Source organism: Acanthaster planci, linkage group LG14 (assembly GCF_054643075.1).
Source record: "Acanthaster planci isolate LZ-2023a linkage group LG14, COTS_SCS, whole genome shotgun sequence".
Lineage (NCBI taxonomy): Eukaryota > Metazoa > Echinodermata > Asteroidea > Valvatida > Acanthasteridae > Acanthaster > Acanthaster planci.
This window is the reverse complement of record NC_141790.1, coordinates 823,788-842,397: the sequence shown is the minus strand read 5'-3', so window position 1 is coordinate 842,397 and position 18,610 is coordinate 823,788. Positions and strand designations below refer to the sequence as shown.

General features: G+C 42.5%; 1 protein-coding gene across 1 annotated transcript; it reads left to right on the top strand.

Annotated features, from left to right (window-relative positions):
- Positions 1-3,892: 3,892 nt before the first annotated feature.
- On the top strand, positions 3,893-11,449 carry LOC110977954 (cholesterol 7-desaturase nvd-like). Its single transcript, XM_087146092.1, has 7 exons — positions 3,893-4,388; positions 4,924-5,112; positions 6,054-6,232; positions 7,294-7,346; positions 8,592-8,724; positions 9,297-9,470; positions 10,312-11,449. The coding sequence occupies exons 1-7, from the start codon at positions 3,992-3,994 to the stop codon at positions 10,468-10,470; spliced, it is 1,284 nt and encodes a 427-aa protein (XP_087002218.1). The 5' UTR covers positions 3,893-3,991; the 3' UTR covers positions 10,471-11,449.
- The last annotated feature ends 7,161 nt before the right edge of the window (positions 11,450-18,610 follow it).

Below are 18,610 nucleotides of genomic sequence, written 5' to 3'. Positions count from 1 at the left end.
AATCCCTCCAATACTTGCTCTCCTCGCCGTATAACTACAAAAACATAACAGTACGACCAACAGCCATTGTATATTACAACAGCCGTCGGGCACGAACGACCAACGTGAAAAACATTACACACAAAGCCTCTTTGACACGCTTTGTGTAAATGAGATCAACGAAAAATACAAGATTAAGGGCCGTTTTCCAATACTCAACTTCGGCTCCGTCTCAGGCTACAACTGTTTTTTTTTTTTTTTTACTAGATGACTTTGAAGCTGTAAGCGCAGTAATTAGTCTAATAGTGCCACAAAACATCAAATAAGATGCAGGAAAGCCAGAAATTACAGTAATCTAATTTAATTTAAACGCTTCAGGCCCACAATCGGGGATTTGTTTTGGGAACGAAGCATGAGACATAGCCCAAGTCAAGTATTGGAAAAGGGCCATAGAGAGGGAGAGAGAGAGAGAGGCGGGAGAGTAAGTGGGCCATGATGCAGTTGGTTCGCAAAGTGTTGACAGCCATGATACTGATCAATACATGGCGGCAGCAACTCGACAGCAGTTTATTCAACGGATCTTTAGTTGGACAATTGTGTTACAGTTCCGTGTCCGGTCTGCAGCGTCCCACCAGTGGTACTGGTTTTTATTCCAGTTCTGTACTGTGTTTTTTTTTTTTTTATCCAGTGTTTAAAAGCCTTTTTAAAAGTTTAATTTGAATAAAATCCGGTACATTGAGATATGTGATTTGCATGTAAACGTAACAATTTGAATTCCCCAGACTTGAAGACACTGTTGCCATACCCCATGATTCGGGGCGAGCTTTTACATAGCGACCACTGGTCGATCTCTGGAATGGACTGGTTCCTTTGTGCCCTTCTTATCAATCGAAAACAGTGCATTGGTGCAAGGCATATCTTACCAATAACCGTGCAAAAGATTGCCCAAATCACGAGGTGTGCCAACAGTGTCTTTAGTATGGAGAATTCAAATTATGTTCACCTGAATTTAAAGAGCTCTGTGTACCAGATGTTATTTAAAATTCAACTTGCAAATGGCTTATAGGTTATGCGTCAGCTTATCGGCCTATCGTTGACAACAATTTAATACAAAACCGCCACTACATTTTTTTTGTTGGCTCCTTTCAGTTCCACTATTTTCAATACATTTCTCAAATTTAGTGGGGAAATGAATCACTCGAATATTTTTTGTGTTCTTTGATGCTTGAATTTTGGTAATCATCGTGTAATTACCAGGAAAATGGATTCTTAAACTAAACCATTGTCGGACTCACCACATAAGAAGCCCCCTCCCCCGATATTGTAACACCTCTCCCAAATATACTGCTTGATTTAAACGACAACTGATTAATGTTTGCTCTTTATATGTCCGAAAGATACGTCTATTTGCATTGGGATATTTGAAAATACGGGCGATTCTCAACAATGCACTCCCCCCCATTTTGCAACGCGTTGGCCAATCAAGACACCCGAAATCTATCGACCCTTTCCAAACCAGTTTTGGGTCGACAGATTTCGCTCTTTGTTGTGAAACGCTTCCAGCACTTTTTTCCGAACAACTTCTTCGAGAAATGTTTGAACCGATCTGTTTTAGGCTAACACTTTGGAGTGCGCAAAACCAGTGTGCATTTGCACACAATGCTTGGGGGTATTGCGTAAACTTCCTTGGTTAGAAACAGTGCTTTGGTTGCTACGGGTTGCTACCGTGAATTAAAGCAAGACACCAAAAATAGTGAATACCACTTGACTATGTAGGCCTCAGCCTATCAAAAAACAACTCTTAAAGGAAGTATAACCCACATAACGCAGTTTATGTCTGTGGGACGGACTGTATAGAAGTGTTTTACCGTACACGTTTTACACAGTAAAAATGCAATAGATTAGATATCACGGGAATAAACGGACATTTTTTTTCAAAGCTCGGCCAACAGTCAAGTTGTGCATCATTACATGCATGCCAAAACTCAAAAGTTTTGCAACAAAGGATAAAGTGGGACAGGTGAAGTCATGGACGAGGGCAGTTCGCTGATCAAACGTTATCTTCTGTTTATTTGAGGCCATTTTGCCTGGCCGTGCGTTTCACGCCGATTCGCGTTGGCTGATGAGAAAGGGGAAAAACACGTTTGTTTTGGTTGCATCTAGTAATAAAAGGTTTTGGGATAGCTGCATATAGGATAAAATCTTCAAAACTTGCCATCAGACTTTTGACCTTAACTTTACATGCCGCGTGCGTGTGTTCAAAATACGGTATATAGGCGCGGATCCCGGGGATGAGGGTCGACCCCCCCCGGTGCTCTGAGACGACAAAATCCTGGATCCGCCCCTGATCTATAGGTTGCCCAGCGCTAGGTGTGGTCGTACGGTCTGAGCAGATCGGCGGCCCAGCCTAGTGTTGGCACCCATTCTTTCACCGTTGTCTGTAGTCATGCCCGAAGCTCACAGATAACGTTGTGTTATAGGGTACAGTTACTGGTGTTATAAAGCTTACTGCAGATTGATTAGTTATTTGCTGGTGCGCTGGTCCAAAGGTGACTTATATAAAGGCTTACAGACTACACTTACGAATGTAATAATAGGTACCTGTACTTCCGATATGTGAGAGAGGCGGTTATCTCGTGTGGGTGACACCTGTGCCATCTTCAGGGCATAATACAAAGGCTTTGTAATACTAATAATAATCAAGCACCCATTTTTCGTTTTTTATTTTATTTTTTATTTATTTATTTATTTTATTCTTTTTTGGAAGAGCTGGGGATGGAATCGCACCAGTGCTTTATATCCGTGCTTGGTCGTCATATCAGTGTTTCGTCTTTTGTTTTACGATCATCCCGAAATCGTTTTTGAAACCAGTTTTGAAAGTCTCAGGTGAAATTCTCTCGCAAATTACATTTTTCTCCGAGACAGGATGGTGCCAGAATTCGTGCGTTTCGCTTGACGTGGTCCCGTGACACCCAGGAAGACACTGTGAGGAAGTGAACGTTACCGGACAATAATCTAAATCATTTTGGGATTGAATCGCGAAGAACTGTTCCAAGAGATCATGCACGGTTTAAAAAAGTGGCTCTTACTGAACTTCATTTTTTGTCAGGGTCAAAACCTGACTAAACTGAGCAGTCCAATGCGTTTGATCAAGCCACTATAAATAATGCCACATTCCGTCTCATCCTATCTTGTCTTATCTTACACACTCCGGTCGCAGGTATCCACGTTAACAAACTAGATCTGCTCTTATTCACCTTCGCCTAAAATATATTCGAATATGAACTTAAAATAGCTCGGGCAAGATTTGATCGGCGATAACTTCTCTAGTCACTGGCTATTTGTGGATTATAATCTGTATGCAATTCAAACTGGGTACCGGTATATTGACCAACGTCGAGTAAATACATGTAGTTATTGGCACAATTGCCTTCTCAAATCAGATTTCTTCATTCTGTAAACTTTATTTGGGGGGGGGGTCAAAAACCAAGTAGAGTTCCCATAAATGCGAGTGAATTATGTTCATGTACGACAATTAGAATTTTTCTTCCGAGTATTCGATTCATTTTTGCGATGAAAACGCATCCATAGCAAGTTTCTGTGGAGGTCACTGTCAGTGGCGCAACAAAGGGGGACACGAGCGGACGTCTGTACCATCATTTGAAAATTTGAAATGCACACAGCCTATGGGTTAGTCACAGCAGCTTTGCTTTCAGGGGCCCCCTTGAAAGTGTGTCCCTCCTGGGTGCCCCCTGAGCCATGTCCCAAGTTACACTATTGGTCTAACTTCTGTTGCCAGAAGCTCAAAAGTCAAAGGTGTTTACGCGAAATGTATTGTTGTTTAGACAGCAAGGGTCAAAGATGTCCGCATACGTCCCGTGGTCTCGTTTTATCTCCATTTATTCGTAACTATAAAAAGGACCGTTCTGAGCGTTCGCCAGTTATCTGTACCTTGATGAAGCCTCTGTTTATAAAATTCAGGTTCGTTGGTTGATTCAAGACATTACCAGCTATGGGCAAAACAGCGATCCTCGTGTATTTAGTCGTTCCTGCCGCTTTGTCCGTCGCTCTTTTTTGGAGTGACGCGGTGGCGGCGCATTTGCCCAACGACAGCAGAGTTCTCTTTCTGGAATTCTGCGTCACACACGGCCTTCTCGCTGGATTGGCATACTTGACGAGGGCCGCTTACGCGTTCATCTACAGCCCGCTCGTGTTCTACGGCGATGAGGGAAAGGATTCATACTTCATCGAGAAAGGGCAGGCAGGTTTGACCAAGGAAAGCGCCATTGCAGCGATGAAGCGATCGCGGAAAATCGGAGACATGCCACCTGTGTATCCCAACGGTTGGTTCATTGTCTGTACCTCAGCGTCGCTGAAGAAAATGGAGACAAAATACGTTTATGTTCTAGGTAAAAACTGACATTTTTGAATTTTCAAATCAGTTATAGAACAAAGGTGTAGAGATAAAAGTGGTTAATTGATGTGGCCTGTTTGTGACAGCGCAGCAGGGGTTGGGACGTAGTGCAAGTGCGATCTTTGTCGTTCTCGTAGCTGAACGGCCAGTTTTTAATGCTCACAAACCATATAGAACCTTAACGCCGGCACCACTGATAACTTCACTGGCGATAACCATACTGCCCCCCTTCAAACCAAGCAAGAATGTACGTCATGAATTCCAGAGATTCTAGTGCCTGAAATTTCGTCTCTCATAATCAAAATTTGGGACAGACTTAGTGTTACACTTTGGAGGTTTGCATTAAACCCCCTAGGTTCTCCATACTTTAAACAAGAAGAGGTCAAAATATCTACAAGCAAAATAATGGAACAGAATGGGTACAAGGGTGTCAGAAACATATACGTGCTGCCCTATACTGTCATCCAAAGAGCACACATAGGAATATAAGGCTAATTGCAATTTCAAGGTACGTTTCTGACTGTCGTCAGGTTTGAATCTGGCTGTGTTTCGTGGGGAGAGCGGCCGGGCTTACATCGTAGATGCCTACTGCCCTCACCTGGGCGCTAATCTGGCAGTTGGGGGGAAAGTGACCGGGGAGTGTATAGAATGTCCGTTTCACGGCTGGACGTACCAAGGAGAGGACGGCAAGTGTGTTAAGATCGGCTATGCAGAAAAAGGTAAAGCTTCGGTAGAATAATTCTGCTTTGAATGACATGCACTTATACGATATCGTCTCAGTGAATTGCATTTCTACACCGAGCCCCTCAAACTGCCTTTTAGTCATTTTAAGATCAGTTCTGTTGCAAGATAAACGTTCTGTTCTCACCAAACATCGATATTTCTGACACGAATAAGCGAAAAACATTATGTTTTCCCTAGTAATGTGCTCAATTCACGTGGGCCGACACGTCTGGGCCATGAATCTCTAATGGTTTTAAAAACAAAAACCATATGTAAGATTGAATGTAAACTTCAGACACGCGTAAACGTACAACGAGCGTCAAGTTCAAAAGGACTGATCATGTGACAATCCAGTTCTTAGGGGGCGGAGTCTGCCTCCCCCAGCTGAGGAGTGGTCCGAAGAAGCCCGGTTCGTAGGGTTGAGACCAGTGCTTCTAGTTCACTAATTTTTAAATTCCCTTTTTTTTTACTTTAGCGAGCAAGAACTTTTTGAGGGACATTTTACCATCAAAGCGTGATCAATGTAGCCTGAGGGCAGGTTCAATTTCAAAGAAGACTGTGTACAATGTTGGATTGGTAGGATGGATTAATAGCATAGGGTGGCGCTTCCCGCTTTCAGATGTTTTTTAATAGGTTGCTTTATTTCATATAAAAGTGTTACCAATCAGGCGCATATCCAGAATACCTCAACCCCACTAATTGCCTGTGAGGTCTACGTCTGAAGGTTGAAGATCCCACTTGAAAGCATAAATCTTGTCTAAATTGTCGTATATGGTTTAGAAGAAAACCAAGGGATCAAGTGATTTCACTTACGGCGACAGCATGCAGTACTCTCCCGGTACAAACAAAAATCCCCCGAGCAGAAAATCCTGGTCCGACCCTGTAATTGAAATTATGGTCTATATCTTATTCCCCCTGGTACTCCATGTCACCGCAGTGCCAGACTTTGTCAAGGTTCCAACCTACCGGTCTTTGGAGATTAACAATTTGATCCTGCTGTGGTACCACGCTGAGGGAGAAGAGCCGTCCTGGTACCCGCCCGAGGTGGAGAAAATCAAGAGTGGGGAGCTGATGTTAGACGGTACCTGGGAGGTTTACCTAGACTGCCACATCCAGGTGAATTAATTCTCTTCGTGGGCACCAGTTACTGAAAGAGCTACAATCTTCAATAGTAGACAAATCTCGTTGGAACATGCCTCCCCCCTCGCCCCTGTCAATATTGCTTCTCATTGGATAGGTTGGGCCGAATCTTGGTCCAAGAAATCACCGCAATATTGAATGCGGGAGAGGGGGATCTTCTCACCGCGCTTTCCACAAGGTGCTCCAACTTTTTTTTTCCAGGATTTTAGTTCGGTAGTTGCCAAGGCAAGGTCGTTCGAGAGCAAAGCACTTGATGAGAGGTCAGTCCTGTCCAACATGGTCGATGGGACGACGAGTCAAATGCAGAGTGTGGCCGAGCTGAGCGTGTGACAAGGCCGACCTCCCGCCTGTATGCTAGTGTTCTCGAGTGACCAGGGGCGTAAATCTGTGCCAGAAAAACTGGGGCATTGTTGGGATGGAGTTGTGTGTGATGGGGGTGACTTGCCCAGCCATGGAAATTTGAAAAGCGCGGGGGGAGGGGGAAGGCAGGAGAAAAGATATCATAATGGCACTCTATGGGGGGTGTTCATGAAACCAGACGTATACATCTGTGATATGTATTACATTTGTGCAGAGGTTTTCCAACAGAATGCTATATTTATGGCTTTAGAAAATTGTTTTTCCCTTTTGAGTGATATCGAATACATTTTAGCTGCGCTAACGGCATTTCTGACGTTCGGTACCGTAACGACTTTATTACAGAAGGACTCTGCGTAAAGAGCGCGCTCGTTTTGAAGCCTTGACTTCTGCAGGGGAAAGGGCACGTGACTAAATATGGGGGGGGGTTGGTACGCCACTGCTTCGCAGTACGTATGGACCCTAGCGGTTAACGAATTTTGAAGCCCGGCTGCCGCGCTGGATCGCGTGCTGGGCGTCGAGGCCTTGGGTTAGTTTGAAAGATTTATTCAAATCCAGTTTCGGAACAAGGCTGGTTCGTAGGAAAAGATACTCATTTGAGCAAACTGCAGCATGTTGACAAATAAAAAGATTGCTTCCATGAGATCACACTAATACTGAATATGTTCTGATGTCTTCAGGATGTTGTGGAAAATGGTGGTGATGCGACACACTTGGATTATGTCCACGGACCGTAAGTGCAGACAGATTGATTGGTGCGATTGATTGGTATGAATGATTTAAAATCAAATTATAATAAATGAATTGAATGAAACCATTTTAGATTTATTTATTATTTCTTGCCTTTCCGCTCCTCGATTTATGAGAGCATCCTGTGGGGGGAGTCAACCGTCTTTTTTTCGCATTTTGTTTATAATCATTATTATTCAGATTGTTCGCCTGCTTGCTTGCTCGCTCGCTCGCCCGGTTTTTTGTTCTCATTCTCCCAGTGAGACATTTTATGCGAGATTATTGAGGGTTTGCATGGCTGCCATCTTGCAGGCCAGTGCTTTTGTTTGACAGGGTATGCACAACACAAAGGATGTTACCCTGTGGAATACAAGAACTACCCAGCAAGATGGCTACCACACAAAGCCTCTATTAAGCGTATAAGGTTATAATGGCTGCAAAAGATTTCACCCCAACGTTCGTTAAGGACAAAATCGCGAATTGCAGTACGGTATCAATTTTGGTACCCCACAAGGTAAAAACTGGCCTTGTGGGGTACTTCCCATTGTTCCGGTACCCCACAAGGCACCATGTATAAGCACACACATACACACCAACAGCTGGATACATCGCTGAATGGATTGGATGGCTGCGCTTATGAAACAAGTACCGGTACTTATTCGACACGTTTTCCATTTCCAAGCAGGACCTAATTTCACAGAGCTGCTTAAAGGTTAGCAGAAAAACCGGGCTAACTTTATCCGAATATTTTGGTAACCTTTATTAAGCACTAGTTTCGTGGCAGTGATTGGCGTGGTTGTGCTAACGGTTGCACGCGCACAAGTGTTACGTCACTAAGTTTAAGCAAATTTTTACTCCAAAGGTTAGCATGCCTTTGGCTGTGCTAACAGTTTATGGTCTCTTGGAAACACTTTTGATTAGCGAGAAACACACCACAAAATGACATCTGAAGCCTGATTATATTTCTCTGGTATAAATTCAGCAAAAGTTTACACAGTGCGGAAGATCTCCGCAGATAGAGTTTGGTGTAGTCATTTGCTAGATGGCGTCGCCATTTGAACTAGCTACAGAAAGTGACCTCAACTTTGCCGAAATTTAGCGCATGCGCACAAACTAAGCGGAAGGGGTGAACATACGTGCATGCTATGCTTGTCAATGGTGTCTCACGTAGAACTGCTTTAGATTTTAACAATACGATAAAAGTATATAAATATCTCCATTCATGTGTGTGCTGTTTTTGTTCCAACAGGCAAATCTTCCCCAAGAATTTCATCAATGTGAAATGGGAGGTTCATTCGACCAAGAAGCACGTCTCCATCTCAGACTCGCAGACGTTACCTTTCTACTCCTCCAAGCCCTTTGTGAGGAACATCCAGGAACAGGTAACTTTTGAGCATTTAAAAATTTAGGCCAGGCGTAGATTTGCGCAGAAGAGCAAAAATCAACTACACAGGTAGGTGATACCAGTCACCCCTACAAAAATATGCTTTGAATGTTTTTAATCACCGCCATGTATATGATTATGTTTTTCATAAAATACAGTACAACACAAAGAGTCTCCAAAGAAGACCTTTTTACCCTGCACATCACCTTGGTTGTTGGTGTGGGACTTGAATCAAAAATTATTTGGAGACTTTTAAAACCTTGACCTAATTTGAAGGTTCGCATTGTGAATCGGGCAAGGGGAGTAAGTGTAGCGATTCTCTTCTATGGGTTAGTGTGGTTTAGAAAAGACTCTACCGTAAGGATGCCCATCGTTTTAGACATTACATTCTCTCCGTCGTCAGCAGACTATTAAATGAATCACAGATGGTCTAAGGAATTAGAACTGACGCTGTGATTTTATGTGCAAAAGAAGGAAGTTTGTGTAGCCGTTTCTCCCAGGATTTGCCGAATCAAGTAACAGACCTCTCTGTTGTAACCGCGTGGTGGCACTGCTTTGATCTCCTCACAGTATGGGCCCGGTCTCTCCTACGTTTTCGGCAACGAATTCCTTCTGGTGGGCGCTGTGCCTGTGGGACCACTGAGACAAAAGATAGTGTTTTCGCAGTACTCGCGTTCCACGTCTGTCTTTGGCATCTTTCGTAGACTCTTCATGAAACTCCTGCTGTACTGGACGTATGTGGTCGTAAGTAAATTCATTTCCCAGCTAATGGGTGATAAACAGAGCCAGCGGGCGGTGGTATGGTGTCGAGAAAATTGGGGGGGGGGGCATTGTCGGGGTATGCTGATCCAAATCACAAATTACATACCCATTTCCAATGAGTTTCACGTTGAGTTTAACTTGAGTTTTGATCAGTGACCACACTGAGTTGTCACGTTGACCAGAGGAGGTCTTGATTTTCCCTCTTTGCTATTCTGGGGGGATGACCGTGTGACCCATCCTTAGACTTAAGGTAGGGGGATTTAGGCTGTGAATTGATGCGAATAACTGAATATGCAAATAACCTATTTTTATTTTTATTTTTTTGCAATAAGTTAAGGTAAAAACAAAGTAAGGGAAAAGTAATCCGTGACCTTTTCTGCTAGGCATTTACTTGAATTGTCTTACATTTTAAGCATAACACTTTGAAATATGTGTTTACAATGCAAGTTGGTAAATAAATGATATAATGATTTCGTTTTATGTCCGCATTGAGTTTCCATCTATAATGTGTATTCAACGCCTTAATCGATTATCCGCATTAAGTTAATCATTTTCCTTCCTAACAAGTAAAAACGACGGAGTGGATTCGAACCTTGGACTTCCGAAATCCGCTGCAGATCATCGGTGATTTTAACACACTCATTTCTATAACCACTCTATAAAGCCTTTGAAAGAATTTTGAAAAATGTTTCCCATAGAGGGCGCCCTCTTTCGAAACTGTCGGATCTTGTTTGGAAAGAAAATCCGGCCAGCCAAAACCCACCTAGGTGATAACCTTTCATTGTACGTCTTTTAGAATGATGTCTGTGTTTCCTGTATCTAGATTAAAGGAGACGTATTCATCTGGGCCAACAAGACCTACAAGAAAACTCCTCAACTCGTGAAAGAGGACAAATTCCTCCTGGGGCATCGCCGCTGGTTCTCCCAGTTCTACACCGAGCACAGCCCGCGATACAACCCGCCAGATCCTCTGCAGTGGTAAATGCCGTTGGCGAGGAAAGGAAAGCGAAAAAAACCTAGCGCCTAATGCGACTACCCAACGCTGGTTAATAAACCAGGCTCGTAAAGCGAAATGACGAAATGGCTCCCGCAGCAATCTGCAGGGTCGCTCATAGGAAACATGAGGGGACGATAAGGCTCAAGCTGGCTTGCATGGAGTGTCGGGAGTCGGGGGTCAACCCCCCCCCCCATTGGTTAGTTTTTGTTGACAACATAAAAAACAAAGAACAGAGAATGAAGATGAACAGTACACTAGTTTTGCGTGACGGTCCGTCGGCAAATTTCATGTGGCACCCCCACTCAAAATGATCTGGTGACGCCCCTGATTCGGGTAAGGGAAATATGCTATATGGAGGGTTCATTGTTCTATTCTTTGATCTTTGTCGTTTCCCTTGTTCTGCCTGAACAAGTAGTCTTTGAAATTATTTGTCATTAATTTATCTGAAAAACATGCTGGACGTTAAGCCCCTCCATATCATATAATACGATTATATTACTTTCATATTTTGGTTATTGGCGTTGTGTCATACAAGCCTCGTTTATTGACTGCAGTGGGTTGTCTGATCGGGTGCACCTGTGGCGTGTTCTTTGGGAGACGGTACAGGTTCAGAAAGGTGCCATTAATTAAATCATAATGAAGTGAGATTAAGACAACTGAAAATTATCCTAAGGGTGTCGACATCTAATATTTCAAATGACTCCATCCGTAGATACACAACGTTTAGACGTATGGCAAAATCCCGTTCTCATGGGACTCACTGTCATCACTATACGCAAAATATTATTTCCCGGCTACCTTTTCAAGGGATGACTCCAGGTTCACAGCTATTTTGAAATAACAAACCATAAATTAAGGACAGGGGAAACATGAAGTATATTGGAACATTTATATTTACACCAATGGTATTTACACAATTTACAAGAGGAAAAATAAACACCAGAGATCTCGATTCAGTTAACAATTTCTTATGTTCAGAGTCAGACCTCCCTCAAAGCAAACTTCGCCTGTATGTTCCCAAACTAACTTTAAACAGCATAAAAAGGTTACTAAAAAGACAGACTTGTTCTTTCGAGAACATTTATAAACTCAGGTTACTTCCTCGCGTGTGGCGGGCAAAGGTCCTGCATCAAGGTTGACCTTCTGTGGATGTCTCGACAAATAGGTCCGTGGTAGCCTTGCTCGGACGAAGAGTTGGTCCCGTGTGAACGAGCTCACAAAGTTATTGGAGCGAGAGGGGAAACCTCAATCCCAGGGGGTACGGCCATGGTTATCCCACTGGGATCCATCTTAGGACGGTTTCCAGGCTGAGCGTTGCAGGAATCGGGACCAGTATAGTTAGGATCTGTTGGCTCTGGTTTTGCCAATTTCGATCCGATCAAACCGGAACTGATATTTACCGGCCGATCTCCACCTGCTGCGTCAGGGGTCTCAAGATGGTTAGTTGTTACCGGTCAACCATACGCTCTCACTCAGTTCACACACTCAAGATGTTTTTTGGCCGGCGATCGTAATAGCACTGCGTCACACTCGTCTCACGCACCTTAAATTTTACTAACCAGAAAAGCGTCTGGCATGTACGGACAACAGAAATCATAGCTGTACAGCTGGACTTCAAAACACGAACAAAAAAACAACATTGTTTCAACAATGACCAAAGGCCTCAAATTCCACCTGCAATTCATAATTTGGTAGACACTTGCCCTTTCTGTCCCCTCTCCACCAGAGGGTAGGCCTATGGGCATTACAGCTGGGAAGCGACATAAGATAGACTGGCATCTCATCCAGGTGCGAAATAGACACTTTCTCAGTCGTTTCATTCCTTAGTGAGGGCGAGTGGCTCGGGCGGTTTTTACTCTTCGATTCAAAGAACACTGTTAACATCTGTCCCAGTGGACGGGTCTGGAAACTAGACCAACATAGATCGTCTGTAAAAGTCATTTAGAAGAAAAAAAACCTTACTTCAAGAAAGTGTTCTGCTTTACTCAATCATCAAGAAACCCATGACCGAAACGTGCCAAATGTGGGAATCTCATCAGAAAGTAAAACAAACAAACAAACGAAAAAAACGGGGAAAACTAGACAGAAGTGTTTGTCAACAAGTACAAACACAGAGCTGTTTCGGGACTGTTTTACCAACAAAATAAGTATTGTTGATCAAAGCTCTCAAACTAACCCAAATGCTGGCTTGAAAACGCGTACAAAGTCAAGGGGCTGAAATAAATATTGAAAAAACAAGAGTAAATCACATGACGACGTCATGATGACGTCATTTATTTATAATAATTTCTGTATCAAGGTCTTTGTTTGCTGTCACTTTGAAAACGATCAAACATCCGAAAGGGTTCAAATTGTGCCTTGGAAACGTGTACAAAGTCGTGTACAAAACCTATGGCGAGAAATTAAATATTCAAAAATGAATAAAAAATAAGGTGATGATGTCATCATGACGTTATCCCTTTGCAATAAATATTGCATCGGGGTCTTTGTTGGCTATCACTTTGGGAACGATCAAAGACTGCAAAGTTACAAAAATTGTCGCTCAAAAGCGTGTACAAGGTCAAGGGGCTATAAACTTGTTTGCAGAAACACTGCTCTTTTAAGTTCGTGTCACGTGATTTGCGCTGTAACTGAACAATTTTATGAAATATTACTTCATATTCGGACTCTTAGGCATATTACAAATAAAACAACACAGCGTAAAGTACCCGAATTCTCCTTCGTTCTGATAGTAATCTTGCGCCAAAGTTAAAGACTACTTGTTCACTTTTATTAAGTAGAAAAACGTGTACAAAACCTAAGGGGAAAAATTAAATATTCAAAAATGAATATAAAAATAAGGTGATGATGTCATCATGACGTCATCCCTTTGCAATAAATCTTGCATCGGGGTCTTTGTTGGCTATCACTTTGGGAACGATCAAACACTGCAAAGTTACCAAAATTGTCGCTCAAAAACGTGTACAAAGTCAAGGGGCTAGAAACACGTGTGCAGGAAAACTGCTCCTTCAATTTCATGTCACGTGATTTTTGTCTAAACTGGGAAAAACTTATGAAATATTATTTAATATTTGGACACTTGGGTACATTTGTGATCGAACGGAAGGGAAAATTTAGTCTGATTTCTTCTTTGTTCTGGTAGTAATTCTCGGTCGAAGTTGAGGACTGCTCACGCATTACGCGGGACAATGTGTGTACAAACCCTATGTTGTGCAACAACGCCATCCATGGTTCAATACGGGACAGCTTGTTGAAAATTGAAAGCCCAGGCAGGTGTGACCGTAATTCTGCAATAGCGCCCTCATAGCCTGATATAGGATAGTCCGAAAACTGTGTGCAATCTGTGTACAAAGTCTAAGGGGGAAAATTAATTTTTAAAAAATCAATAATAAATAAACTACTTAAGTTATCACTGTGATTTTCTTCTAGGACCATCCTTGAATGATCACACAACTATCCTCCAAGTTTGAAATTGTTCTGATTTTCTTAGGTGCCGAAGTTTAGGGGTAAAAGAATTTGGCTGAAGAAGAAGGGGAAAAAAGGAAAGAAAAAAAAACCAGAACGATTACAATACCTGGTTCGGCTGAACTGCCGAACCAGCTAAAAAAAAAAAAGGAAAGAAAAAACAGCACGATTACAATACCTGGTTCGGCTGAACTGCCGAACCAGTTAAAAAAAAAAGGAAAGAAAAAACAGCACGATTACAATACCTGGTTCGGCTGAACTGCCGAACCAGTTAAAAAAAAAAGGAAAGAAAAAACAGCACGATTACAATACCTGGTTCGGCTGAACTGCCGAACCAGCTAAAAAAAAAAAAAGGAAAGAAAAAACAGCACGATTACAATACCTGGTTCGGCTGAACTGCCGAACCAGCTAAAAAAAAAGAAAGAAAAAAAAAACAGAACGATTACAATACCTGGTTCGGCTGAACTGCCGAACTGAACTGCCGAACCGGCTGAACTGCCGAACCAGCTAAAAGAAATAATCAGAAAAACAATACTGTTTCGGCAAAGTTGCCGAACAGCTAAAAAAAATAATAATGTCAGGAAATGGAAAAGTGTATAATTTGTGTGGGTTTAATATCTTACATTTCTTATTCTGCTCCCCTCGTTCCCGGGATACTTTCCAACCTTATACAACTCAAATGGAACTATCTGTGGTATGCAATGGTGGAGGTCATGATGTTTACCTCACTTTCTAACCCAGTCCATTGTTTTAGGGGAACTTTCCCTCAGTCCTGACCAAGTATTTTTAGAAACAGAATGCCGGTTTTCATTCTTTGGGAGATTCATCAAATTGGAGGTTGCAGGTTGTTGGACCCTGGGAGAAAATCTGCTGATCCTGCTGATTAGCAGAGTTACACAATGAACCTTCAAAGATTTGACCAATGGGGAAGTTTATATGCAAATCAAACTTTGAGGAAGGGTTGGTCAAACTTGCAAGTGACCAATCATAGTCTTGATGGAAATGTCCATCAAGAGACTACAACAGGCATTTAAGGGCCTATTTTGGGGTCAAAATTGAGTCTGCACCACCATCCAGCAGACCACTGGTCAACAGCCCAACACTCAAGTCTACACAGTAGCCATATGGGCTCGAGTGGCATCTATGTTGAATTGTGTTGAGGCAGATGTACCCAGTAGTAGGAGAGAAGCTTAGCATATCCAGGGGTCCGTCCATCCGTCCGCCCATCGGTCTGTGGACCCATATACCATCCAATCAGTCTGTTATTCCTATTTTACTGAGGAGAGCTTCAATAAAGATTTTGTCAGTTGTAGAGTAAACAACAGAGACAGTGTCGTCGTCCGTTAATCGCGGTCGTATCAGTGAGAACCTTGCGCTTGCGGCGCAGAAACCTATCCGGCAGCCCGGCCGGATAATACGACAATAATAATAATCAGAAGAACAAAGTTGCCGAAACAGCTAATAATTATTTTGTGGCACAGATCTGAATAGCTGACAAATAGGGCATGCGTTTCTACATGACGAGCCTGTAGTTACATGTACAGACTTAAAATGTATCTTGAAACCTCCTGACTAGCCTCAATTATACGTGTGCCACTGAAGTGCATCATACGATAATGCATTTGCGTCAGAGTTCTCGCAGGCTATTTTGCTGCACAAGGCTCACCTATAAGTAGCGGTGGGTAGTTGCATCGGGTGAACCTTGCCATGTGAATCTCCCAACCTAGGATTAGATCGCAATGGGTCGATCCACAACTCAACTAAGAAGTCATCACAAGTGTATAACCTTAGGAAACGAGACCAAGCTGATAACGCGGTGAAGTGAGTTTTAGCAAGACTAAAAATTTAGTCCGGCAGGAGTTTCACTTTATACTTACTTCTATAACGTAAAACAAACTTGACAAGAAGAAAAAATACACTCGCCAGTACGAAAGGCTTTCATTTGTCCCTTCTGTTTTGTCCAAGAGAAATCATAATTGACCAAACAAGAGGGGTCAGCCTACCAGGATAAAATCAAAGTAAAATCAATGCCACAACCCGCTAACGTGGATGGTTCGTTTGCATCGTACACGTCTTACTTTTACACTTTGTGGTGAAGAATGCTTAGTTGTGGTAATGCCGTTGGTGATATAAAATGCACTTTTCTCCCCAAACCCTTTCACATTTTAAACTCTCAACAAGACCATTCTCTCCCTTCAAACCCTTCAATTGAAGGGATTGGAAAGGAGATCCTACAGTGCAGTTAGTTTCAATTAGTCCTGAACGAATCGAAGAGAGTATATGCATAATAAATGCATTCAAGAATTTTTTTTTGAGCACACAGTGCTTATTAATATACGTTGGTCAAGGGCAAACCCGTTATACATAATGAATGCATTTGGAAATGGCTGAGCCAGAACTCACAGCACATTTAGGCTATGGAAACTTTAGGCTTTTCCCTTGGGTATGCCCCACTCTGTGGGAGTAACTACCTCCCCCCACCCACCGGCTACGCCACGCATGACTTTTGTGCTTTGTTTCCTTTAATATTTGGCAGACAATCTTTATCATTACAAATGTGATTTGTAAACTCAATTAGACACTTGCTATGCTGGTCGTCGACCCTGTGAGCTGTAAATTAATTATGCATAGCGATTTGAATGCAAGGAGTGCCATCCTCAAATGGATTTATCAACAGGCTACACAAGGGCATCGTTCAACCGCCCTCGTCCCCAAAAGGTGCTGATTGTGTTTTGATGATGTCGAAATGGAATGAATGGAATGGTGGCCACAAACAAATGAAGTGTTTTAAAAGGCAATGAGACCTGGTGCGACCACGAGAGGGTGCAATTATAGCAAAGGAGGTGGGAATTGTTGGTGGGAACTTTGGTGGGAATTGCACTTCGTCGCTACACGAACAAGTATGAAATGCACGTGCTGCGTGCGCTTCACTACCACGAAAATAAACACTTTCCATCGGCCAGGCTCTTTTCAACCGATGGGGGAGCTAGGGGGTGCTTCTCCTCAAGGTGAGGTCGTACCCTAGTTGTAGTGGGATCATCGCCTGAGCAGATCACTGCCCAGCTAGCTCGGCATCGGCACCCATTCCCCTTCCAACCGCTGACGCATTAGTCATTCTCGGGGCTCACAGATAAGGTTTGTGTTGGAGTATAGTTGTGTGTTATAAAGTCATCATGCCAATTGATCAGTTGATTGCTGGTATGTTGGGTCCGAAGGTGACTCACAAACAGACAGGTTCACACTGCACGTACGCAGAACGCAAGTACACGTACTCCAATGTACGTCTACAGCAGCAAATGACTCGACTATTCGCGACATTACACGGCACAGTATTCTGGTTTGTGCGCACTGGTTCGTGTGCTTGGACCCTGGACTATCTCCAGGGCACTGTACAAACGCTTCTGTAGCTTTTCGAGCACTCCAAGGCACAAGCTGACAAGCACACTCGAGCAATGTCTTATTCCTGAAAGAGCTGGGGCGGAATCTGTCCCCACTCTTCGACATTTCCCCACATCGTCACGGTGCATTGTTTTCGTTTGAGACTTAATTAGTATTTCACCCTACGACCGCTCGAAATCTAATCTAGAATCATTTTTTGAAGTCTGATATGACATCCTCTGGAGATTTTTGTTCTTTTCTTTTTTTACCAGAGAGAGATGTGCTCAAATGCTAATTTTTCCTATGACATTGTTACCATGACGCTCAGGAAGACTCGCTTAAGGGCACAAACGTTCCACAACCATTAACGATGCATAGTGGAAATGTGTTGAATGTAAAATTTTCATTTTCACTTAACTAGTGGCTCTTACTAACTTGGTGTACGTTCGCAGGATCAAAACTAAAATAAAAGAAGAGCTTCATATGCGTTTCTTCAAGCCGCGATAAATTTTACCTAATACTGAAACAATGGTACATTCCAACTCGTCATATTATCTCACACAGTATAGCTATTTATAAATTATCCTCTTCACCTTTGCCAACATAGAATTTTAAGATGAACTTGAAATGTGGGTAAAGTTTAATCGCTGATAACCTCTCAGCTAGTTGAGCAAATAGGTTTTGCCACAGTCAACTACCTTCCGGGATCAGATTTCTTCGTTCTGGATTTTTCCCCCAGTACTATTATACCACTATTACCATCCCCCCAACATTCTGTAAGTGAAGGTTTGTTTCATTTGTTGTTGCAACACAAGCCAATTTCCTTAACTGTAGAAGTTGATAATAAGGGTGCTAACAACACTGAAAAAATCTGTCCTATATTCATGCCTTTTTGGCATTTCTGCAACCGAGATATGAGATTTAAAAAAAATGGAGGCAGAGTGTAGCATTACTGTCTGTACTGCATAATGAATAAAAGTAAAACTATGATCACACTTTCAGTGGAAATAAGCAACATGACCTGAAAACGCGCACAAAGTGAGGCCGAAAAAGACTTTAAGTTACACTCCTTAAACTCACTAAACAAATACACGTACATTCAGCATGCTGTACTTAACAAATTTAACCAGAAACAACCTCTGCCGGCAAATCAGTTTTAGCTGAGAAGTATAAACTTAATATTACCAGATTACTCAGCGTAAGAAGGCCATAGAAAGAAGTATCAACTCAATTAACAATCCTGAACCTGCTAATGATATGTGGTGCTTATCAAATCACTCGT